General features: G+C 41.0%; 1 protein-coding gene across 1 annotated transcript; it reads left to right on the top strand.

Moving 5' to 3' along the window:
* Positions 1–418: 418 nt before the first annotated feature.
* PPP2CA (protein phosphatase 2 catalytic subunit alpha) lies at positions 419–17,796 on the top strand. Its single transcript, XM_061189605.1, has 7 exons — positions 419–1,237; positions 10,405–10,614; positions 13,408–13,581; positions 14,156–14,245; positions 14,775–14,936; positions 16,183–16,301; positions 17,035–17,796. The coding sequence occupies exons 1-7, from the start codon at positions 1,136–1,138 to the stop codon at positions 17,105–17,107; spliced, it is 930 nt and encodes a 309-aa protein (XP_061045588.1). The 5' UTR covers positions 419–1,135; the 3' UTR covers positions 17,108–17,796.
* Positions 17,797–26,416: the final 8,620 nt, after the last annotated feature.

The following is a 26,416-nucleotide window of genomic DNA, read 5'->3' as shown; positions in this document are numbered from 1 at the left end:
GTATCCGAGCTTTATATAAAGCGCGGACCACTGCCGCTTCTAACACGACCGGGTCCCGGGCAGGACGGGTGCATCTATCTCCTTGCGGCCTTCCCTTGAGAAAGTAGGCCCGAGTGGGCAGGGGTTGGGGGAGGGGAGCGTTTCTCCCCAGGAGGAACCGGAGTACGAGGAAGGCGCACACCTTGGGTACAAGGGGTGAGGCTGCGCAGGGCGTGCGGAAGCCAGGAGAGCTACGAGGCCCCAGCCATCGCGCCGGAAGAGACATCTAGGCCCGGGGATAGGTGTGTGCCGGGGGAGTCAGGCGCACTGCGCGGCCCTCCCCCGACGGGTACACCCTCCTCCGCCTACGAGTGACCTAATTACAAAGTGCCGGCCGCGCCCGGAGGCGAAGGTGGCCACTCCAAGCAGGCTACCACTCGGCGCCCGTTCTTGCCCCCAAGATGCAGGAATCCCACGCAATTCCAGTGTTGTATCACGGAGGAGCCATGGGGTCGCATTTCTAATTTCCATGATTTGATTTCAGTCGCCAGGTGAAGAGCCGAAGCGTATCGCCTTAGAGAAGAAATCTCCAGCAGCAAGGAGCCACCCTGCCACCCCGACTGCGCCTGCGCCACGTCCGCACCTCCGCCGCGCAGGACGTACTGCTCTGGGATTAGCCTACTTCCCAGCTGCAAGCCTGGCCCCTGCTCGGTCTCGGTCTTCCCTTCCCCCTCGGCCTCTCCCTTCTGGAGGACAACGCCCTAAAGGCTAAGGTGCCTGTTACCAGCTGGCCACGTTGCGCCTGCGCCTCAGTCCCTAGCACTCCAGTCTGGCGGCTGATCCGGGCTGGCGCCGCAGTTGCGCAGCTCTGGTCCTGGCCTTTCTACCCCGCCGCCTCCTGACGCCGGGCGTGACGTCACCACGCCGGCGGCCGCCATTACAGAGAGCAGAGCTCCGGGGCTAGAGTGAGTGGAGGACGGCCGCGGCCGGTGGCCGAGCACGGAGGGGCGAGCCAGCGGGCCAGCGCTAGCGCCGAGCAACCGCCAGTACCCGCACAAGTACCCCGGGAACCGGCGGCGGCGTGTGCGTGTGGCCCGTGTGCGGGCGGCGGCGCGGGAGGAGCGCGGAGCGGCAGCCGGTTCGGGCGGGTGGCATCATGGACGAGAAGGTGTTCACCAAGGAGCTGGACCAGTGGGTCGAGCAGCTGAACGAGTGCAAGCAGCTGTCCGAGTCCCAGGTCAAGAGCCTCTGCGAGAAGGTGAGCTGCACCTCGGATGCGGGAGCCGCGGCGGGCCGAGCCCGCAGAGAAGGAGGCGGCCATGGGGAGGGTGCAACATGGCGGAGGCCCCGGCCCCCCGAGCCTCCCAGACCGGCGCCCGGCGCGGCCCGGCGGCGGCTCCCGGGCGACCCGGCGCCCTCTGCCTCCCGCGCAGGGATTGGTTGTCGTTGCCACCGCCGCCTAAAATGGCGCCGTTCGCCCAACTCCGGGGCTTCAGAGCTTCCCGGCCTTGGCACGGGGAGAGGTGGCTGTGGGGAGCGGAGACCCTGTGGGTCAGGGTTGGGGACGGTTTTGAGATGTAGGTAAGAGGACTTGAGTTCTATGGCCTGGGAGTGGGGCCTGGGACTCAGGTGAGTAAGAGGCTTTTTACTTGTACTCAGACCTAATTCTTAGGTCTAGAGCTGTCCAGAAGCTCCCCGAACGGCAAGCTTATAGACCAGATCCTAGGACCTCTCTAAAGGTCACACAGCTTTAGTACTGTCTTGGGTGGTTTGTGTTAAACTCACCGAGATATCTTTTCCAGAGACTTATTTGAAGCGTGTTTTTAAAGAATGTTAAAATGAATTTCTAACCTAGTTTCTACGAATGTCATGGTGGTAGTCATAGGGAAGAGTATAACTTATTTTTCATAGTTGGAAGAAATGAAGAATTTGGTGAGTCATACTACATAAGGAACTTTGGGATTGGAAATCAAGTGTCAGTTTATGATTTATATGCCGACTCAAATTGGGTAGTGTGAAACGCTTCTCTAAGTCTAACGTACTTGGCATTTTGCCATTTCTTTTTAAAACGAGCAACAAACTATAAGAGCAAATTTTGTATCCTGGCTCTTTCTTGGAAAAGTTGTTTGTATATTTGTGACTTTAAATAGTGGTAGTAATGATAAGAATAGTTGTCGATTGAGCTTTTACAGTATCCCAGATATTGTGCTTAGTGTTTAAATAATTTATCTCACAGGTGTTGAAAATGGAATGTTGTAGTCTATTTTAGTAAGTCCGTTTTAAATTACCTAATTCTGATTTGTTTTTTCCAAGGAGTTGGGGAAACAGATAGCCTGTTGGGTTTAAGTCTTATAATTAAGTTTCCTAAATAGAGAAAATGATGAGCTCCACCATGAATGTTTCAATTTACCTTTTCAAAATTAACTTTGCAGCATCTCTTTTTAGTTCCACAGAATTGTGGAATATCATATTAGCATTTTGTATTAGTGAAGAGTATTAGAAAGCAATTATGCTGACTTGTTTGTGGCTTGATGTGAGAATTAGGTTCATGAGTTTGATGTATATGCTCCTAAAACCGGCTTTTTCAGAAACTATTCTGTAAATAATTGCAATTTAAGTTAGTCTAACTCGGATTTATTTATCCTGTGCTTCAACAAAACTCTCCTATTGATGAGGTGGCACATCATTTTTTGGAGCTGAATTTTAATGGTAGCAATGTAGAGTCTTTTGTTGCTTCTTGATCCTTAATTTGCTTCCATCAAATGAGGATAATATTTGTTTTAAAGGTTTAGAAATAGGCTTTTAAAAATTATTTAATGTATAGTGTTAGGTCTTAGTTTCTAAGTACTATAAGTGATGATTTTAATGACTTCTAAGGTTGAGTTTTTACTCTGTTTAAGACTTTGAGTCAGTAGTTGGCTAGATGACTAGTTATTTGTGTAGAAAACATCGCAAGAGAGCAGTGATGTAATTGGAAGACCACTGGACTGTGAGTTAGAACTGGACACTAGTCCTCTTTCTGCCACTAACTAATTGTGATTGACCTTGAGGCAACCACTTCACTTGGTCCACATTTTCCTGTCTATAAACTAGAATTAAAATATATGTTCCAAGGTTCCTTCTAATCTTACATTATACAGTTCCATTTTAAATTAGTACTTTGTGTTTAAATATTGAATACTTACTGGATATCCAAGATTGCTTACTTTTATGAGATGAATGAAAAGCAGTGAAAAATAATAATGCTTATTCTCAAGGAGCCTGAATATAGTTGGAAGTCAGTAGTAGATGGAACACAGAAGTAGAGGGTTTGTGTTGGAGACAACGGAAGATAATACTGGAGTTACAGTGGGGTGGCTGAAGCTTGATCCATCTGGTAAATAGTCGTTGTTTGCCACGTGTTTGTAAAACTAAGATGTAGTGAGGTTAATCAATTTATGCTGAAATCTCCATTGCTTATCTACTGTGTCAAGATTTTAATTCTTAGAGCCAAAAAAAAGGAGAAAATATTTGAAGCTAAATTTCCAAAACACGAATCCTTTTGGGGGGCTATCACACAGCCTTCAAACTGTTTTTAACTTGTAAGTATTCCAACTTTTGGAGCATTATTAACCTTCCAAACTAAGTTAATTTGAAGGCAGCTTTTTAGGTATATGGGATAAGTTAGGGTGCATGACTTGAAACATCTTTTGTACAAATCTTTTTAGTGAAGCAAAAGTTCTCATTACTATAATAGTTTTTTTTTTTTAAAGAAACGATACTTGGTGGAGATAGCTATTTGGTAATAGTTGATAATTCCTTTGATTATAAGAAGGAAAGTGTGTTTCTAGACAAGGGTGGATATGGTTTTTATGTTATTAATTAGTTAAGCTATTTTCCCCCAAGATGTGATTAAAGTCTATATCAAAGACAGGGTTGTTGTGTGTGCAATATACCTTGTCATTTTGGGGATCATAATTTGTTGGTTGTTTAAAAATTTGTTGTGAGTGAAGCAGTTTTGTCTATAGTCACAGCTCTGTAGTCATTTGCTACACCTGTATAACTGGATTGGTATGTTTCCATCTACTTATGGGAAGAAGTAAATAGTATCAGCTTGCTTTTGCTTTAACCATAGTAAACAGTCTTTTGTTATGTTCAGCAGTGGTTTCATTTAGGTATGATTTTTGGCTTTGTGCTTTCATGTCTTACCAAACTTGTGAAGAATGTTGTTTGATAGCCAGATTTGTTTTTCCAAAGGAGTTCTTTACCTAGGTATGCTGTTTTCCATTGCTCTACAAGCACTATAAATAAAATGCAGTATGAGTCTTCCTGCTAGTTGGATGACCTGCAAGTACTTGACCAAGGTTAAATTCCTATATGAAATGGGTAATATATTTGAATGTGTATGTGTGTTTAATTTAAAAGGTGGTTTGGCTTATTTCCATAAAGGTAATTTGAATATTGAGAACAAGCAGTTGTGGGGGGTGCATGATACAGAATATTGTTTTCATCATTCTTTCACATACACAGTTCTCTTAACAGGTTTATGAGACAATTATCCTCAGTTAGAGATGGAAACCACAGCTCAGAAAGATAAAGTGACTTGACTACAGGGGCTAAATTGAGATTGCCTAGGTTTATGGTTTGTGAGCCCAATGTTTTAGCCTTGCTTCACAGCCCCCTTCTCTTTTTTGAGGTAGTGTTAATAATGAAGACGCAGATGAATTGGGGCCAGACTGAATTGTAGAATCAACAGCTCTGTAAAAGAAAGCATATTTGTTCTTTAAAGCTTCCTATTCACGTCACATACTGTTGTCCCACTCTCTCCTGGAGGAGGAAACAGGAATTATTTTTCAATTTTGGACGTGGCTAACTGCATTTGTCTCTCAAATAAGATAAGTGAGATGATAAACCCCAGTTAATTTTCTGTGTATTCTCAGATACTGTAAATCATGATCCAGAGACCGAGTTCTAAAATATTCTAATAAAGTGTAACTGACATTTATATTGTTCATTAAGCTTGTTAAAATGCCCTTCTTTTTATCCTCATAGCTTCCACAGTCAAGGCTGTTTGCCTGTGTGTATTCTTTGATCTCCCAGGCATGAAGCGGTAGTGCAGTTGGTTTTGAGTTGACTTAATGAGGAAACACCAAAAAGGTGAACAGTTCTTCTGTTCGGACACACAAGTTCCCCCCACTCCCTGCCCCACTCTGCCTTTGTTTTCTGTATCAGAGCCAAGAGTTCTGTGTCTGCAAATATGGGCAATAGGACTAAGGTGAAACTCATGCTATAGAAAGAATGATGGGCACTGGGACAGCATTTGAGTTAACAGTAGTCTGGTGGTCTTTTTTTCCTCTATCTCATTGTAAGTCAGGTTTGTCAGTTACCTGTGGAGTATTACTTGTTTAGTTTGGAGGAGATAAGCTAGGAAAACCAGGAGACATTGGGTTTGGGTTGATGCATGGTGGAGAGGGTTGGTGTTTTTTGTTTGTTTTTGTAAATTTATTTATTTATTTTTGGCTGCGTTGGGTCTTTGCTGCTACACGTAGGCTTTCTCTAGTTGCAGCGAGTGGGGACTACTCTTTGTTGCGGTGCGCGGGCTTCTCATTGCTGTGGCTTCTCTTGTCGCGGAGCACGGGCTCTAGGCGCGCGGGCTTCAGGAGTTGTGGCTCGCGGGCTCTAGAGCGCAGGCTCAGTAGTTGTGGCGCACTCACGGGCTTAGTTACTCTGCGGCATGTGGGATCGTCCCATACCAGGGCTCGAACCCGTGTTCCTCTGCAATGGCAGGTGGATTCTTAACCACTGCGCCACCAGGGAAGTCCCAGAGAGAGGTCTTTTTTGAGGGTGCTGAGGAGAGGTAGGAAAACTTATGTGTGGCATAGAATCACCCCCCACCCCTTAACCGTTTTCTTTATACTTTGACCTGTTTCTCTTATTTTTACCTTTTTCCTTACCCATTTCACATTACCATCCTTTTCTGAAAAAACCCTCAACCTGCTCTCTCCTACACAAGTGAGATCTGAAATGAACTAGAACTGGGAAGGGGAAAGATTTTGTTTGTTGTTTAAAATAGGCTTTCTTTCAGCTTCTGGAGCAGAAGTTGTAGAAGAGGCTGACAGAGGTCTGGTTGCCAGTAAATGGCTGCGGGTGGGGGTGGGGTCTGAAAAAACTGTGAAGAGCAATCTGGGATTAACAGCTTAATTTCTTCACAATACATGGTTGCTATTGGTATTGTGGTTTGGAATGGATAAACAAAGCAGTGACAGAGGCATATCTGCATCTGGGTATTTTCTAAACTGTACGTGACCAGCTGGCCAGTTGCTCTGGCACACCCTGTCCCCACCTCTGCCTTAGTCATTTAGTTACTACCACCAATGGGAATTTTTACCTTTCTGTTGTTGAGGGGCCTGAAAGAAGGTTGAGAACCTTTGTTCTAGAGTGCACCTGGAAGACAAACATTAGATTACCTAGATAGTCACGCAAAGTGTAGTTCACACAGGTTATGGAGTGTCAGTGATACTATTAACTGTGACAGTGTACATTTGTTTTTGGAATACATTCAACCAAAATTTTTTTATATATATAAATTTATTTTTTATTTATTTCTCTTTGGCTGTGTTGGGTCTTCGTTGCTGTGCGCGGGCTTTCTCTAGTTGCGGCGAGCGGGGGCTACTCTTCGTTGCTGTGTGCGGGCTTCTCGTTGCGGGTCACGGGCTTCTCATTGCGGTGGCTTCTCTTGTCGTGGAGCATGGACTCTAGGCACGTGGGCTTTAGTAGTTGTGGCTCGCGGGCTCTAGAGCACAGGCTCGGTAATTGTGGCGCATGGACTTAGTTGCTCCGCGTCAACTGATGGTTGGAGAAGGCCTGGAGGCACTAAAGGTGACTCATTAGAGGTCCCATTGGGTGACCCATAGAGGGGGGTGCTATTAGGTGCTTCTGGGATTTATAAGGCCTGACTCCCGTGATAGAAAAAGAGATGTCTGAGAGAAGCTATGCTATGATTAGTTTTCCTGACTAGAATAATCTTTAGTAAGGACGTCTACAGTTTTTTGTTGTGGTGTTCTGGGACTAGTGTATTTTGTGTAGTGATCATCTGAGAACTGATAATTTGAGACAAAAACCCAAAAAGTGTGTTTTTTTAAAAAAATTTTTTTTAATAAACTTATTTATTTTATTTTTACTTTTGGCTGTGTTGGGTCTTCGTTGCTGCGTGCGGGCTCTCTCTAGTTGTGGCGAGCGGGGGCTACTCTTGGTTGCGGTGCGTGGGCTTCTCATCGCGGTGGCTTCTCTTGTTGTGAAGCACGGGCTCTAGGCACGTGGGCTTCCGTAGTTGTGGCTCGTGGGTTCTAGAGCGCAGGCTCAGTCGTTGTGGTGCACAGGCTTAGTTGCTCCGTGGCATGTGGGATCTTCCTGGGCCAGAGCTCGAACCCTCGTCCCCTGTATTGGCAGGTGGATTCTTAATCACTGAGCCACCAGGGGAGTCCTGCAAATTTCTTTTAAGTAGGACCTATCATTTCATTCATAGCTGTTTTCATTAGTATGTACTAGGTGCTGAAAACACCAGGCCTGGTATTAATTCCAAACAGGTTTAGTAATGGAATATGCCTAGTGAACTTCTGCTTTTTAGTAATAATAAATTGGGAAGTTGGAATTACTGTAGCGAGATGGATTATATGTATTTCTTAAGAAATATCTCCTTTTGAAACACAGTGGAAATTTTTTCTAAATTTAAAAATGTTAGATGAAATTAATAACTAATATTGCGATGTCAGTGGTTGGTAAATGTCCTGAAATAGGCTTCCCAAAATGTTTGGAGACTTGAAAATAGTGGTTCTTAAACTTGGCTGCACCTAAGAAAGCACTAGTGTAGGGTGGGGAGGGGAGACTTAAAAAAACTATTGACGCTTGGATCCCACAAAGATTCTGACTTAATTGGGAGAGGAGTAGTTTGGGCATCTGGATATTTTTAAAGAGCTTCTCAAGTGATTTTTTAATGTGCCGCTAAGGTTGCATACCACTACCTTAAAACCAGTCCTTGACATCCTTGGTTGTCACTCAAAATGTAATGAGCAATGGCTCATTAGCAACAATTCTCTTATGATAGTTTCACCCGCATATTGCAGTGTGTTGCCTTCCCTTGACCCAGCCTCCCACTGTACATTCTGGGACGCCATTCCATACTGCTGATCCCACATAGAAGATGCTCAGTAAATGTTGATTGGATACATGAAGTAAAACACTTTAAACCCATTCTCAGAACAAATTACTTTTACCTTCTTGGCTTAACTGACTCTCCCTGAGGAAGTCTTTAACCTTCTCTAGTAGCCCTCCCAGGTGGATGGGTTCTGCATCCTTCTATTTGAGGATAAAATTCCCTGTGTTTTTCAGGCTTCTGTCCTTTACCTAGATACCTGGACATTTTTCCTTATGGTTATTACCTGTTATTTCTTCATTCTCCAGAGAACTTGGTACCACTTTCCAGGTCCGTACTTATGCTGTTGTCCTGGCAGACATCCATGACTCTCCCTAAAGATGAGCTGTCTCAGTTTAAGTTCTTGATTCCCTCAAAATATATATTAAGCGCGTGGGCATTGTTTTAGCGAGGTGCTGTGTAGACAATGGTGGATAAAATGAATCTGGTGATAATTTTTTAAACTGTCACTTTGATTGTTGCATGGAAATTAAATTGGAGGCAGGAAGACTAGAAACAGGGAGTTTATTGTGGAGGCTAGCACAGTAATCCAGGTTAGTTGATGGTGGCTTGGACCAGGATATTGGCAAAGAAGATAGAAGCATATGGATTGAGATGTTTTGGAAGGAGACTAGGCAAGACTTGTCCGTGGGTTGGTCCCTGAATACTGGTGGGTGGCCTTTAAGCTCTACTCCACCTCAGATATCCATATCCACAGCCCTACCTCTGAAATCCTTAATTCACTAATCAAATTTTCTGCCAGTGGATCTTTGTTTTAATACTACTTTGATTAGACTTGTTTTCAGTCCATATCCATGCTCCATTCTCCTCCTACATTTCCTAGCTGGGTGACCAACTGTCATCATGGTTTGCCTGGGTACAACTGAGGTGTTTCTTGGGATACAGGACTATCAGTGCTAAAAACCAGGGTAGTTTGTTAACCTGCCCCCACCCCAGTCTGCTCTCTTCTCTACTCTTGCATGCTATGCTTTAGCCATGTTAACCTTTTCTGCTTAACTCCTTGGACTTTATACACATGATTGCATCTGCCGGTGTTTTATGTCCTCCGGTTTCCTACTCCCATCCCTACTCCCATCCCGTTTCTGTAGCTCCTGCCCATTATTTGCACCTCAGACAGTTTTCATAGCTCTCAGTTTTTGTGAGCCCGGAACACTGCTGCTTACTCTAGCATGTCTTAGCACTTGGCCCTTTCTTTTGTAATGATCTTTTATTGTCTGCCTCTCCTGCTCCACTGTGTACGTTTACGGGCGTCTTGTTTGTTGTGATATCTTAAAAAGTGGCCTCCACCAGTTACTCTCTCCCTTTCTTCCATGGCACTTAATACAGTCTGTACTTTGTTACTTGGTTACTTGTTTGTGGTCGTTCCCCTGTACCCCCTCCCCAGCCCTGGTGTGGGAATGATCTATCTTTATCTTGTTCACTATACCTCCAGGGGCTAGCACAGGGCCTGGCACAAAGTATCACTCATGGTTGAGCAAATGAATGATTATCTCCCAGTTCTCTTTACAGTTTTTGGCATACAGTAAATGATCAATAAATGTGTGTTGAAATGAATAAAAGAGTTTCTACTGAGTGGAATATTATGTTGCTCTTAAAAGTAATGTTTTGATGTTTGAATTTGTGGGCGAATGCATAGGATGCCAAACAGTTTTCTGAAAGCAGCATAAAAACCATGTATATTGAACAGTCACAATTGTAAAATGAGAAGTTTATGTTTTGATATAAAGAGGGTAAAAAACCCAAAATACAGACAAAATTTTAATGTCTTCCAAAAATCTTTTTTTTAAAAGTAGGACTAAGAAATCTCTCCTCGTAGCCTGGAATCCTAGAGTGCATTGTAGTTAGAACTCTAAAGCTAGGGAACTAGGTACCTGAGTGTCTTGCTCCATTTTCATTGATCTTATATGGCTACTAATAATGATCTCTTTAGCACTTACATGGCAACTGATAGATCTAAAACTCATCATACTGATGAGAGGAATGGGACTACGTATCTTGATACATGTTTTTTTTTCTAGGTATTAGAGGTGAGATAGCTGGTGGATAGGTTCCAGGCATGGTCTTGCCCACTTATTTTAATGGGATTGTAATTGTTTGCAATTTGATCTTATGCTGAGTCTGCCCTTTAAAGCTGTATTAAGGGTAACTTAAACATATCTTATGTGTAATTAAACATATCTTTGTTAATGTTGTTTAATGTGAAATGTCTTGGTTTATTTTTCTCTTATCTGTAGGCTAAAGAAATCCTGACAAAAGAATCCAACGTGCAAGAAGTTCGATGTCCAGTCACTGTCTGTGGAGATGTGCATGGGCAATTTCATGATCTCATGGAACTGTTTAGAATTGGTGGCAAATCACCAGATACAAATTACTTGTTTATGGGAGATTATGTTGACAGAGGATATTATTCAGTTGAAACAGTTACTCTGCTTGTAGCTCTTAAGGTAATTTCAGTTTTATGTTTGAGCATTTTGAATTGGGTATGGCAGTCCTCTTGAATGTCCTTTTTTTCCCAGTGATTTGTGGTTTTCTGCATCTGCATGTTAGCTTTTAGAATAAATCCCCACATTTAGGAATTTAGATATTCAGGTTTGGGACTTAATAAATCATAGGTCTATCTTCATTCTGAATGAGGGACTGGTACAGAATAAAAACAAGAAGGTTATTTTCTAAGGAAGAAAATGCCTCAGTCAGATGATTTAAAAATGCTAGGAAAAAAAAAAATCAGGGGGAAAAAAAAGTGCTAGAAAGCTGATTAAATAGAAATTTTAGTTCAGTAATTTGGGATATGAGAGGTAATATAATTACCTTTCTAGATATTTTTGAAGTATTTAAAGGAGCAAAATATTTCAAATATTGGCATGTTTATATCCTTTGACACAATAATCGTATAATTGTGCAGAGGAAGAAGTTTAAGAGGAAAAGAGCTTTACTTACATGAAAACATAAATTGTATCTTAAATATCAGAGAAAGAATTGATATAAATATCTAATGGTAAGTGAATATCTAAATTATGGCTTATCTCAATGGAATAGTTTGCAGCTATTAAACATGACATAATCTAGAACAATAGAAATGATAATTAAAGAAAGCATGTTGTTTTATACCAGTTGTAGCTCTGGGAGATATACAAAGATCTGAAGGTGAAACACAAAATGGTAAAAAGCTTTTTTGAGATGACCTTTCTCCCTTAAAAGAAATTATTTGACTTTACTTTTGGGGAGATGATTTTATTTTAAAGAATATGTAGAATGGTAAGATGGCTGCCAGCATCTTCTAGTACTAGAGAAGCAATGAGATGTGGTTTTGGCAAGAGCTGAATTTTAGGCAATTAACAAAGTGTAAGTGTTCATGAAGCTACAGGTCTGAATCATGTAAAGTGCTACAAAACATTTTTGGAGGTCATTATGTTCTGCATCTGTAAATTGAAGGAGTTGAATTAAATGATGGAAAGTTTCTGCAGTGACTCTAGATGCTATGAAAGCAGCCTTGCAAGCTAACCTGCACTTAAAGCCCAGGATGAATCCCAGTGCTCAGAGGAGGAATAAATATGCTACCTTTAAGAGTTTATGTTTGAATGTGTTATGAGCTGACTTGTGCCACCACCACCCTTCCCCAAATTCATATGTTGCAGTCCTAACTCCCAGTACCTCAGAATGTGACTGTATTGGAGGTGGGGCCTTTAAAGAGGTAATTAAGGTAAAATGAGGTCATATAGGTGACCCCTAATCCAATATGACTGGTGTCCTTATAAGAAGAGATTAGGACACATACAGAGGGAAGATGAGAAGACACATGGAGAAGATGGCCGTTATCTAGCCAAAGAAGAGATGCCTTCAGAAGGAACCAACCCTGCTGACACCTTTATCTTGATCTTGGACTTCTAGCCTCTAGAACTGTGAGGAAATAAATTTCTGTTGTTTAAGGCTTCCAGTCTGTGGTACCTCGTATGGTAGCCCTAGCAGACTTAATACAGGGGAAAGGAAACTTAAGCAAATAGTGCTGGAACAGTTGGGCATCCATATGCAAAAAATGAAGTTAGCTACCTCATACCTTACAAATGGATCAGCGTCAATCATAGATCTAAATATGAGTGCTAAAACTGTGAAACTTCTAAAATAAAACAGAGAAAATCTTTGTAACCTTGGGTTTGGCAAAGATGTCTTAGATATGATACCAGAAACACAAGCCATTAAAAAACTGATAAATTAGACTTCATAAAAATTGAATTTTTGTTCTTCAAAAGACATCACTAAGAAAAAAGTACTTGTATTCATATATTTTTTTTAAAACCTATAAGAAGACATAATTTTTAAGTGGACAAAATATTTGAATAGATGTTTCACCCAAGAAGATATATGAATGGTCATTAATTAAGCACATGAAAAGATGCTCAAACCTTAGTCATCAGGGAAATGCAAATTAAAATCAGAATCAGGCCCATTAGAATGGCTTGCATCAATAAGGCTAGTATAATACCGTATGTTTGTGAGTTTGTTGAAGAGATTAGAAACTTAGGAATCTGTCCAAGAGAAATGAAAGCATATATGCGTACAGAAACTTCTTATATGTGGTTTGATCATAGCAACATTATTCATAATAGCCAAAAACTGCAGACAATCCAAATGTTCAGTCTACTGGTGAATAAAAAACCAAAATACGGTATAGCCATACAATGGAATACTGTGCAGAGCGGTAAGATGAGACAGACCACTGGTCCATTCACAGATGAGTCTAAAAAATATTCTGCTAAGTGAAAGAAGCCAGACACACAAAAAAACTACATATTGTATTGATTCCATTTATGTGAAATTTCTAGAGAAAGCAAATCTCAAGAGACAAAGTATCAGTAGTTGCTGAGAGTGGGAGTCGGGAGTGATTGCAGACAGGCACGAGGGATCTTTTTGGGTTAATGGAAAGGTTCTAAAACTGGATTGTAATGGTTGTTGTATAATGTAATAAAAAAAACTCATGGAGGGAGTTTTGCAGCTGATGATTATGCGTGGGATAAAGTTGGTGGTAGTGAGAGTTTGATTTTAGTTGAAATGGGGTTGGCAGATACCCCATGGCATAAATGATCTGTAGGTGTGATTTCACTTTTGTGTGATGTGGGGGTGTGGGATGTTTTTTCCAGCAAAGCTGGAATTCTGTATTTCCCTGTAGAATGTTTGCTGGATTTCTATTTGGTTTTTGAAGGAGCCAGCCGTTCATGTTGTTTTCAACTTTGTTGTTTCAGGTTCGTTACCGTGAACGCATCACCATTCTTCGAGGAAATCATGAGAGCAGACAGATCACACAAGTATATGGTTTCTATGATGAGTGTTTACGGAAGTATGGAAATGCAAATGTTTGGAAATATTTTACAGATCTTTTTGACTATCTTCCTCTCACTGCCTTGGTGGATGGGCAGGTATGTAGGTCTTCTTAAAACTTACATTGCCGATTATTTTCAAGAATCTGCTTTCTTACATTTAGGTGCCAGTAACTTATTTTTCCATCCTCACATCCCTTTGGGGTTTTTCTTTGAAGTGCCTTCTTTGTGAGGGGCACTGAACTATATGTTGGGACCACAGGGGGATGGAAGATGTAGCCCGTCCATCCTCTTGGGCTGTTTCTGGACATGTCGGGGAGATGTAATTAGCTATTTACTGGTCCCAGTAGAGCAGTGCACAGAAGAAACTGCAAGGAAATTCTGTGAGAAGGAAGATAATTGTCTATATTGAGGGTAAGGTCAGAGAAATGTTTTCTTAGAAGAGCTGATTGGGGTTTGGGTGCAGTAGGGATGGTTTATCAGGAAGAAAGGGAGTGTATTCCATAGTTTAGAGTGGGAGGCAAGAAAGAAAGATCTGCAGAAACAAGCCTGGTTCTGGCAGAACACAGAAACACCAACAGGGCCGAGTGATGTGGGCTACAGCCTGCAGCTTAGTCCAGAATGTTTGTAGTTTATTTTAAATGAGGGTAATGTTGTAAACCACTCTTTTCAGATCTTCTGTCTACATGGTGGCCTCTCACCATCCATAGATACACTGGATCACATCAGAGCACTTGATCGCCTACAAGAAGTTCCCCATGAGGTATTGACCTTATTTTTGGTAATAAAATCTTTTCTTTTCAAAAAACTTTTTAGAGAAAGGAAATATTTAATTGTAACTTAGTTCATTGTATGTATTTTCTTGTTTAATTCTCAAAAATGATCATGTGGTGTGAGCACTCTTGTTGACCCCATTCTTCAGAAGCTAACGTTAAGAAACCTACCAAGATCACAACAGCTCTGGGACTGGGTTTAGGACCTAGGTGTTGGTTGTCTTAAGAGCTTCTGCCTTAGTTACTAAACTCTACTGCCTAACATTGAAATTTGCATACACTAGGCAGATTAATTAGTTAGGGCTTGTTGCTGTTGGGACTCATTGATGTAGGCTCTGCCTCTTAAAGACATCTGGAAATAGTTTCTTATTTATTTGACTCTATCTGCAAAACCTTTTACCATTTTCAGCAAACACCATTCAAAAAGTGACTTAGTAGGGTGCTGCTTCTGGTGAATTACTCAGATCACATATTAACCAATTTTGCAAAAGGCAATCTAAAATATAACTTGCTTTTTAGGGTCCAATGTGTGACTTGCTATGGTCAGATCCAGATGACCGTGGAGGTTGGGGTATATCTCCTCGAGGAGCTGGTTACACCTTTGGGCAAGATATTTCTGAGACATTTAATCATGCCAATGGCCTCACGTTGGTGTCTAGAGCTCATCAGCTGGTGATGGAGGTATGTTCTATTCTTTGACTGATTTGCTTTTTAAGTAAAAATGAAGAAAGATCTTAGGAAATTTTAAATTATATGATATAGTGAGAACATGCCATGTATTCTTCTGATGAATTTGCCATTATAGCCTGAGCCTTTTCAGTGGATGCACACTAGAACTAAGATCTCAAACTTTTGATCCAAATGAAATTCACAGGTAAAATGTTTTCAGAGAATTCTTAATGACTGGGTAGTGCTTGGGGTTTAAGGCTGGGAAAGTAAGATGGGGGAGAGTGAAAAATAATATTTTATGGTCTCAGTTTTATTTCATGTATTTAACATGTGTATGTATGGAAGAGAGTTTGGGAAGAAATACAGCAAAATGTTTAAGTGGTCCTTTGGATGATAGGATTACAGGTGATTTGAAAGAAGAAGCTAAAGGGAAATGGGCTAAATTCTTAGCATAGAACATTGATTAGCATACTTATAAAATTAGGGTCCTATTTAGATTAGTACTAATACAACTATATTGTGATTATCAATAAAGTCTGACTTTGCTAGAGATAGGGAAAGAAATTTGTGAACAATACTTGAAAAGTAACTCATGCATTCAGATGGGCTTTGAGAGAATGAGGCTGGAGTTCCTAGAGGCACCTCTCCTTTGTACCTTGGGCAGTACAGGTAATGCCTGTACTGAGGACAGAATAAGGTTCTGGTCTCCAGGGGTATGTATCTGCCTCTACAAGGAATGGCCATATACTCATTCTTGTATCATGTTTAGGGCTGCTGCAATAAGAGAGGCTGAAGAAATGCTGTTATTTACTGAAAGTCGGATATATAAGAAGTAGCTTATCCTTTTCTGATTAGTGATTTTTTTTAGGGATTTTCTTTTTATAGTAGACTACTTCTGTACTTTTGGGAAAAAATAAATACATGGTTTCTTTTTTTGTTTGTTTTTTTTTAAGTTGGGCAGAAGGAGTTCCCTGGTGGTCTAGTGGTTAGGATTCGGTGCTTTCACTGCCATGGCCTGGGTTCATTCCCTGGTCGGGGAACTGAGATCTGAGATCCCACAAGCTGCACAGCACAGCAAAAAGAAAAAAAGTTGTGTGGAGTACAGAAAATTATTAAATCATCCAGAAACAAAGCAATACTTTTTAAAAAGCCTTTTGGGCAGAAGGGGAGATCTTTTTTTTCCCTCGAGAGAAGTCACATTTAGTTGTGTAAATAAGGGAGTAAAATACGGGATTTTTTTCTGTTCTTTTCCTTGTAGGGATATAACTGGTGCCATGACCGAAATGTAGTAACGATTTTCAGTGCTCCAAACTATTGTTATCGTTGCGGTAACCAAGCTGCAATCATGGAACTTGATGATACTCTAAAATACTCTTTGTAAGTATTTACACTTGAGTTGTTGGTTACCATTATTTGAATATATTAGTTTTAATGGGAAGTTTAACAGTTCAAGAGCTCATGCTAAATCCAGATTCCAATTGGATTTTTAAGTTTCCTTTGAAACACATCAACAGAAACCTAGATCCTAGTATGAATTATTAGGGTTTTAACTTTTAAATCCATGTTTTTATTGTAGAGTTAATAAAATATATCCTGAGGATGAGATGATAGGTAACAGTACCTTAGGCTATTTAAACTTTCTTTATTTAGAATCCTTTTTTCAAATGGTCTTAGAAGGAACTACAAATATACAGAAGCATATCCTCTCTAGCTGAAGTTGCCTTGGTTCTTTGAGGAGGCGTGCAGCTAGAAGACCCTTATTAAATGCATGATTAGGGTTCTCTTACATTAAGTTATTGGATGGGGGGGGGAAATGTGTAAAAATCTGCACAGGGATGAAATATACAACATGGGGAATATAGTAATATTGTAATAACTGTATGGTGACAGGTGGTAACTAGACTTATCTAGATCATATTGTAACGTATAGAAATTTCAAAACACTGTGTTGTACATCTGGAACTAAAACAGTGCTGTAAGTCAATTATACTTCAGTTTTTAAAAAAACAAACTATTAAAAAATGTAAAGTCAAAGACTAATATTCTTGATTTTAATTGTCAGTACATTGATGTCTTGGAGTATAAACAACAAATATGTCTTGTTTTTCAGCTTGCAGTTTGACCCAGCACCTCGCAGAGGCGAGCCACATGTTACTCGTCGTACCCCAGACTACTTCCTGTAACGAAATTTTAAACTTGTACAGTATTGCCATGAACCATATTTTGACCTAATGGAAATGGGAAGAGCAACAGTAACTCCACAAAGTGTCAGAGAATAGTTAACATTCAAAAAAACTTGTTTTCACACGGACCAAAAAGATGTGCCATATAAAAATACAAAGCCTCTTGTCATCAACAGCCATGACCACTTTAGAATGAACCAGTTCATTGCATGCTGAAGCGACATTGTTGGTCAAGAAACCAGTTTCTGGCATAGCGCTATTTGTAGTTACTTTGCTTTCTCTGAGAGACTGCAGATAATAAGATGTAAACATTAACACCTCGTGAATACAATTTAACTTCCATTTAGCTATAGCTTTACTCAGCATGACTGTAGATAAGAATAGCAGCAAACAATCATTGGAGCTTAATGAACATTTTTAAAATTAAGTACCAAGGCCTCTCCTCTACTTGTGAGTTTTGAAATCGTTTTGTTTATTTTCAGGGATACTGTTTAATTTAATTGTATGATTTGTCTGCACTCAGTTTATTTCCCCTTCTCAAATCTCAGCCTCATGTTGTTCTTTGTTACTGTCAGATCCTGGTGAGTTGTTTTGAACAGAACTGTTTTTTTTTTTCCTCCCTCCTGTAAGACGATGTTACTGCACAAGAGCACTGCAGTGTTTTTCATAATAAACTTGTGAACTAAGAACTGAGAAAGTCAAATTTTAATTGTATCAATGGGCAAGACTGGTGCTGTTTATTTAAAAGATACATCAATTGATAAATTTTAGAATTTGTAGAATTCTAGGTAAAGAAAAATAAAAATCAAGGCCACTACATAATCTCTCTCGTAACTCCTTGACATTCTTCAAATGAATTTCAGGACTTACTTGTAGTCCAGATAGTACAATATGTCAGATTGCCAGCATGCTCTTTGTGGGTTCTTCTTCCTGCATATTGTCTGCAAGAAAGGAAATGAAGTCTGTGCTGCTTCAGTAAGACCTGATTGTAAAACCATATAAATCGAGATTTATGTTTTTCGGGTTTTGTTTTTTAATGAAAACATGTTTTCAGGTAGAGGTTAACAAAATAATGTATCTACTTATCAGTCACTGCAGTTTCTGGTTATAAATATTGCCCTGTGTGTTACGTGGACGCTTTAAGATGATTGACAGAGTGGTAAGTTCTTAACGAATATTTGTACATTACTTGTCACGTGATCTTAAAGTTAAATTTGTCTCAGATAAGATATAGCTGTTAAAGCATTATCCTTTATTATGCTCTTTAAATGATACTAGTTAAACCAAATAGAAAACTGTTGCTGGATCATGGCTTAGTGTTATGTACATTCACCCAAGGACAAAAATGGCATTTGAAATGAATTTGCAGGTGATAAGCACATACTGAGTTTTTCCCCTCCCTTTTATCCTTTGAATAGGATTAGGAAGTTAAAACAGGTTTTCTATGGAAACTAATACTTGATTGTCTTAAGCTACCAGGGTAAACTTCAAGACACTTAATCATTAATTGTGTGGGTATAGTAATAAAAGTTTCTTTGCTTTGTACTGTGTTGAATTTGGAACTGATGAGGAAATTTTTGCATTTCTCTTTCTAAGATGCTTGAAGAAAATACATACACAATATATATATTTTTTAAGTGGTCCACTTTCTATTTTTTTGGTAGCTCGTGGAGTTGATTGTCCAAAAGCCCTTAGTTTTTCCGCATTTCTCCCTTTCATTTTACTCTTTTATGCTTTCATAAGAAATACATCCCTCTGTCTCTTTTTTGTTTTGTCATTTTTATTCATTTTCTTTCTGACTGAACAAATAGTTTATTAATGTGCAGTACATAATCCAGTTTCCAACTGATCTGTTGATAGATACCAAGCAGTGATTTTTCAGGTCCTGTGATCAAAATTGACTCCAAAAGAACGAGTATCTTGTAACTGATGTGTTACTGTCATCCAGGTACAACCTCTCTGAAGTAGACCTTGTGGTTAACAGAAAAGGGCTTGTGGGTACTTCCCTGGTGGTGCAGTGGTTAAGACTCCGAACTTCCACTGCAGGGGGTAGGGGTTCAGTCCCTGTTTGGGGAAGTAAGATAATGCATGCCGTGTGGCACGGCCAAAAAAAAGGGGGTGGGGTGGGGCTTGTGGCCAGACTGGCTTGGGTTTAGAATGATTACCGGGGTTTAAACGAATTGGCTAATTGTAGAGAATGATTGGACTTCGGCCATCTAAGCTAGAAAGTGTTAGTAACCTACCTGATTATGAAATGGGTAAAGAAAATGCATTGGTGTAACGTTGTAAATCAACTATACTTCAATAAAAACAAATTTTTTAAAAAAGGGCATTGGTAAGTATAGTAATTTGCTTTAAAAATATATAATTGCTGTTGCTGATTTCTCAATTAGTAACAGATTAAAATAGAATTTTCAGTTTTACAAAGCTTGTTCAAAAAAATGAATGTTTTTTAGTGTTCTAGACTGAGGACTTGGAGAAATTTGCTTTGGAACTTAATTTTGTAAGGGTAAAATGAATTGATAAAATGATGTGCTCATTTCTTAGGTTGAATATCCTAAGCAAACATAGATGACTCTTCCTTTTCTTGGTTGCAGTAGGTGTGTTTTAAATAGAAGTGTAGCGTGTCAGTATTGGATAGTTTTTCAGAAAGACCTAGCTTTAGCTTAATAGGGAAAGGATGTTTTTTTTTTACTGTGGTTCTTAACGTTGATGCCCACAGCGGTTATGATTTAAATTATTTGGAGGAAGGCCCAGGCGTAAGTATTTTTAAGTTTCCCAAGTGGTTTTAATTTACATCTAGATTTAAGAACCGCTGCTCAGTTTCCCAACTACAAATTTAATAATATTGGATTTTGTGCTAATTGATGGTTGTTGTGGGTTTTAGTGAACAATTAAAATATACCATGTGATTATTTGCTTTCAGTAGTGACTTTTACCTGTCCTGTATAATAAGTAGTCCCTTACTTTCAACTGTAATGTGTCACTAGAAATGGACCTTAAAGTTTAATAATAGGCTTGTTTGGTATGAGGTAGATTCTGTTCCCATGAGCTAAAACTTTTTTTCATTAAAGCCTTAATCTGTTCTCACATGTTCTTTGACATATTTCTAGCTTTTATGAGCTTTTGGGGGGGGGGAGATGGGGGAGAGCGTCTTGCAGCTTGTGGGATCTTAGTTCCCGACCAAGGATTGAACCGGAGTCCTAACCTCCGGACCGCCAGGGAATATGAACTTTTTTAAGTTAGGTTTTTTCCCCTTCACAGTTACATATTCTGTTGAATAACGTTATGCAAGTCGTAGATGTATTATTTAGGACACACCTAATATTCTCCATATTTGTTTCAATTATAGTTTAAGCCTTATATCTTAGGGCTATAAGTACATTATATTCCTGTTTCTTATTATATATATTTAATTAATTGCACAGGTTACTGCCATGTAGACAGAAGTAGAATGTTGCAGAAACAGTATTGCTTGAAGTCCTAGTGCTATCCAGTAAATAGGTTACAGTGTTCACTTAGGTGGTATATAAATTTGAGGGAAGGAAAATGGATTATGGATATTTATAATGTACAAATTTGTTTGAAAGTTGAACATACAAAGATGATTGATAACTAAGAGTAAGTGGACTGGGTGACAAACCCCAGATTCAAGGTTCCTGTCATACCTGGACGAGAATTCCTCTCCCAGGAATTGAAAAGGGAGGAGGTTACAGCTAGTGATTGAATGCTGAAAAAAAGGCTGTGGTTGTGTTTTGGTTATTTTTGTTTCATTTTTTCATTTGTTGTTTTTATTTTTTCTTTAGGCAAAACACAGATTTTCATGGCTGAAATTTAATTGTAAGTAGTTTGTATCCTCAACAGGTTTGGGATAAGTGGGTGGGCTGTTAAGTTTTCTCTGCCTAAAATGCTGCTAATGGAGCAGACCACTTCATATGAATGCTTAGCCCCCTTAGGAGTCTCTTCAGATAGCCTCAGCCATCCAGATATTGTCATTGGGAAAGTCCATTTAGGCTTTAATGGACAATACCAGGTACATTCTTCCAAGAGATGATTTAGCAGACTTTTTTTTTTTTTTGGCTGTGCTGAGCGGCATGTGGAATCTTAGTTCCCCAACCAGGGATTGAATCCGCGCTGCCTGCATTGAAAGTGCACAGTCTTAACCACTGGTCCGCCAGGGAATTTCTTAGCTGACTTATTAGTGTAGTGGTAGGTTGTGGCCACCATCCAGTCTGTTGCCCATTGGTGGAAGTCAAAGACCAGCATTGTGTGATAGAAAAGTTAAGAGTGCTTGCTCTGCAGACTCTAGGAAGACCAAAGTGAAAGGTCTAATTAAAGCTTTTGGAAATGCCAGAGTCTGTTGAGCACTTCTGCTTCAAGGCTTAGCATGTCTTCTGAGCTGTAAGGAGATTCCATGGTCTATTATGGTTTAGGTTTTTGCAGTAGATCAAACAGCAGTGTTACCTCCAGGGCAGGGGCAAGGACTAGTAGTTAGGTTTTGTAAAGCCTGGTCAAGGGTGGGCCTCGTGACTCTAAGGTCAGGTATGTTCAAGAGTGTTTCAGGAAAGAGCCAGTTTACAAGGTGTAGTGTAATATGCCAGATGTAAAAATGTGTGTAGAATTACCCTTGCTGTTAGGTCCAGCTTTCCTTTCAAGGTAAGTCCCTTGCCAGCAGCAGTGAGGATCTGAGTGTGTGTTGAATGTAGCAAGCAAGAGGAATGGGAGGAGAAGCTGTATGATGTATTTGGTCTTGAGCAATCTTTGTTTCCCATAATCACGTGCAAAAGAAGAGTGATCTCTACCTTGGTTCAAATAAAACTACCTCTTTAATTTTAATCCTTTCAATGACCTGTGATTAAAAGACCACAAAGACAATAAGCCCTAGCTCACTACTCCCTCCCCATAGCTACACCAGAGCTGGTTGTAGAGAAAAGGGCTGGAGGGACTTCCCTGGTGGCGCAGTGGTTAAGAATCCGCCTGCCAATGCAGGGGACACGGGTTCGAGCCCTGGTCTGCGAAGATCCCACATGCTGCGGAGCAACTAAGCCCGTGCGCCACAACTACAGTAGCCCGCACACTCCAGGGCCTGCATGTAGGAACTACTGAAGCCCGCATCCCTAGATCCTGTGCTCCACAAGAGAAGTCACCGCAATGAGAAGCCTGTGTGCAGCAATGCAGACCCAATGCAGCCAAGGAAGGAAAGGGAAGGGGGAGGGGAGGGAAGGGATGGAGAGAGAGGATGATCAAATATGGACCAAGATCTTTGGGGTGGTAGTGCAGTAGCTCTCATGTCCTCTGAAAAGCTCAAGGTGATAAGGGATCTGGTTATGGCCTCTTCTCCTGGTGCCATTGCTGCATATATTGTCCTTTGCTCCGGATTTCTTCATTTTTTTTTTAATTCAAGTATAGTTGATTTACAATATTGCATTAGTTTCAGGTGTTGGAGTTCTTCAAAGCAGAATCTTAATGATTGCACTGTAGGCCTGTGGGTATGTCCAACTTCACCTCAGATCCTAGGGAAAATACCCTACTGCAGTAATCAGGAGGCAGGATTTTAAAAGTAGGGCTGGGAACGTGGATAGATGACTTGGGTGAGAGTATCTGTTTAAGCCACCTCTTGGAAGCGCTTTGACATTTCTGCTTTCAACCTGAAATGGCAGATGGCCTACATCATTAGGTATGTTTGAAGAGTGCAGAATAAGTGGTCTGTGGCTTCTCAAATAATTTTGATGCTTCAGTCCTCAGAGCAGTAGCTGATGTTCTCAACTAAGTAAGGGTTCTGGTGTCATTTGTGAATAAGGAGAATAGAGTGCTGAAATGACCATTACTGTAAAGGGGTTAGTTGAATTCAGAGTGGTCAGGAGAGCATTAGGCATTGGACCTTCAGGCCTTAAAATGGCACAAATAGCTAATAGTGAATGTCTAACACAGCATTTCCCACGTGTCAGACATTTTACATGGATTATTTTATTGAGCTGTCTCAACAGTTTAGGAGGGGTGGGAAGGTAAAGCTATTCAGGAAGTGTTACCCCAGAGTCCTTGACTTTCAGAAAGTGTTGCCAAAATCTTGGCTGTCTGTGCAACAATGGCAAACATAAATAAGGAGACAGAGTTATGGAGAAAAAAGAAAAAGTGGCTTTATTTCTTTGCCAGGCAGAGAGGGAACACAGGCCAGCGCCCCACTAGTAGGCTAGCTGGAACTGTGCCCCACTCCCTGGGGAATAGGGAGAGGTTATATAATCAGGACTGTGGTCAGAGGTATATAATAAAGGAATGGGCAGTAACAGTCTTGCATTCTCCTTCTGCAAAGTGTCAGAAGGGTGGGTTGCTGGCAAGATTAGGGTGTGTGCAGGGTCTCAGGTGGACCTTTGAATCTTACCTCAGGTGGTTTCGTGGCTGCTCCTCCCTTGATTAGCAACTGTTCGAATCTGCCCTTTGGAACTCAGGGAAGGTCCTTTGGAGGCTGGACTCTTGCCTACAAGAAATGGGGGGCAAAAATCTTCTGTGCCCAGGAGCCCCACAGGGCCCTGCTCGGCATCAAAAGCATTAGAGTTAGCTTTCCTTTGCTGAAATTTGTATTTAGTGGCCTTTGAAGTGTGGGTAAGAGCCTACACAGCTTTTGGGTGTAGAGAAAGTGACGTGTGTGTGTGCCTGACCCTGCTTCAGGTAAGCCAAATATGTGGCAGGCCCTTTGGGAAGCGTAGTCAAGGAGGTTTGGCCCTCTTGAGTGTTGGCCCAAGTCAAGTATACTGGTCACTGCGCTCCTGAAGCTTATGGAATGACTTGACTGTGTGTCTCGAGGACATTTATGTGAACTAGATTCTGGAAGAGCTGAGTCTGATCAAGAAAATTATTTTCGACTCACCACCTGCCACCACAGCCTAATTGTTCCTGAGGATAAAGGAACTTTCACAGTGGACTTAGCTTGACAAATACATTAAAAATGGAAAGGAAAACCTATGGTTTATTTTAAGGAGGTATTTATGGAGTGGGATATCCCATCCAATTTTTTTTTAAGACTTAAAAAATTTTGGGGTTCACAGCAAAATTGAGAAAGTACAGAGGTTTCCTATATGTCCCCTACCCCCAAATATGCATAACCTCCCCCGTTGTCAGCATGCCCTACCAGAGTGGTACATTTGTTAAAATTGATGAACCTACATTGACATAATCATCTGGAGTCTACATTAGGGTTCACTCTTGGTGTACCTTCTATGGTTTTGGACATGTTTAATGACATGTATCCACCATTGTATACAGAGTATTCTCACTGCCCTAAAAATCCTCTGCTCCACCTATTCATCACTCCCTCACCCCACCCCAGTCTGTTGCATCTAAGTGAAATAATTCCTCCTTTTCTCCCTGATAGCCGGAAATGATTTTTGAGTGTTTTTGTATGTGAGAAATGCCCCTGGTATTTTACTCTTTAATTAAACATCTGGTATTTTGTATAAGACTGTTGGAAACTAGTCAGTTGTTAGGCTTTAACAACGAGAGTAAATGGAAGCTTCTGCCAGCTTGTCAGGTGATGACCTGACAATCTCCCCACCTTTCTGAAGACCATTAATTTGTCATCTTTGGGAGGAGCCAGAAGCCAAGAGCAAATTACTTTGTCTCCTGGTGCCAGTTAACCATCCACAAATTCTGATAGGGAAGACCTGACTCCCCAAATGCTGCCCACCTCTGATCTGTATGGGTGCTCTGGCTTTTTTTTTTTTTAGTTGATCTTTTATTTTATTATAAAATAATACTTGTAGTAAAGTCAAGCAATAGAGATGTATACAAAAAAATGATCTCCCCCACCTTATGCCTGTGAAGTTCTGTTAATGATTTGTGGATACCTTCACAATCATACCTACCAGCACATAAAGCATGCCTTTGGTACGGTGGTCATGCTCTATCATACTTAACTCATGATGATCATGAAGAGTAAATTGCCTCCCTGGGAGCAACCTAGGTTAATTTTACATGTGTCAGCACATAGGTACTCTGTGTGTGTGTTACTCCTGGCCCCTTTACAACAAATGATAGCCGACACTGTTCTGTATCTGGTTGGCATGGTATCCAAGCATCTTGGATACCATGCCAACCAGTATGAGCTTTTAATTATTTTACAAGTAACAGCAGTGAGTTGGCGAAAGTATGCTGGGCCCCTAAAGTAGCTAAATTTTAAACAGGGAGGCAAAACGAAGTTAACTCACAAGGTTGTTTGAGTGTGGTCATAGTTGTGCACAGCTCCAACATAGGGTGACGATCGTCTCGGCTCGCCAAGTACTTAAGGGTTTCCCAGGAAGCAGAGCTTTCAGTTCTCAAACTGGGACAGTTGGTCACCCCAGTATGGGGTTCTGTGCCTTCCTCTTGTAGGTACAGAAAGCCTTTCCCACCCTCACCAACTTAGCAGAATCGAGGCTCTGCTTTGGCTCTCATCTGAGTTTTTGGTGGAGGAGTGCCGGAGGTGGTAGCTGGATGAATCGATTCACACCTGAGTCCTAAGTCCTTCTGTTGCTTGGACTGGTCAGCAGGAACCAGTCTGCATTGAAAAGCCTATGACTCAGGACTTCCCTGGTGGTGCAGTGGTTAAGAATCCGCCTGCCAATGCAGGGGACATGGGTTCCATCCCTGGTCCAGGAAGATTCCACATGCCACGGAGCAACTAAGCCCATGCACCACAACTACTGAGCCTGCGCTCTAGAACTCGCGAGCCACAACTAGTGAAGCCCGCGTGCCTAGAGCCTGTGCTCCGCAACAAGAGAAGCCACCGCAGTGAGAAGCCTGCGCACTGCAACGAAGAGTAGCCCCGGCTCACCACAACTAGAGAAAGCCTGCGTGCAGCAACGAAGACCCAACGCAGCCAAAAATAAATTTATTTTTTTTAAAAAAGTTAAAAAAAAAAAGCTTATGACTATTATTTGTAGTGAGGTGTTTGGACCTAGAATCTGTTGTACAGAGTGAAGTAAGAAAGAAAAAATACTGTATGCTAACGCACGTGTATGGAATCTAAAAAAATGATACTGATGAACCTAGTGGCAGGGCAGGGATAAAGACACAGACGTAGAGAACGGACTTGAGGACACAGTGGGGGGAAGGGGAAGCTGGGATGAAGTGAGAGAGTGGCATGGACATATATACCCTACCACGGAGGCTCAAGAGGGAGGGGATATGGGGATATATGTATACACATAGCTGATTCACTTTGTTGTACAGCAGAAACTAACAACATTGTAAAGCATTTATACTTCAATGAAGATGTGGAAAAAAAAAAAAGGCCTGTGACTCTAGGGCTTGCTGACTCTCTTAACATTCCAAGCC

The sequence above is a fragment of the Eubalaena glacialis genome, chromosome 4 (genome assembly GCF_028564815.1).
Source record: "Eubalaena glacialis isolate mEubGla1 chromosome 4, mEubGla1.1.hap2.+ XY, whole genome shotgun sequence".
NCBI classification, from domain to species: Eukaryota; Metazoa; Chordata; class Mammalia; order Artiodactyla; family Balaenidae; genus Eubalaena; species Eubalaena glacialis.
This window is presented reverse-complemented; position numbering and strand designations above follow the sequence as displayed.

Excerpts from the sequence above, each read along its gene's own strand:
- PPP2CA (XM_061189605.1), top strand. The coding sequence starts at position 1,136 with ATGGACGAGAAGGTGTTCACCAAGGAGCTGGACCAGTGGGTCGAGCAG. Across the intron at positions 10,615-13,407 it reads CTCTGCTTGTAGCTCTTAAG|GTTCGTTACCGTGAACGCAT; the intron begins GTAATTTCAGTT and ends TTGTTGTTTCAG. Across the intron at positions 13,582-14,155 it reads CTGCCTTGGTGGATGGGCAG|ATCTTCTGTCTACATGGTGG; the intron begins GTATGTAGGTCT and ends CACTCTTTTCAG.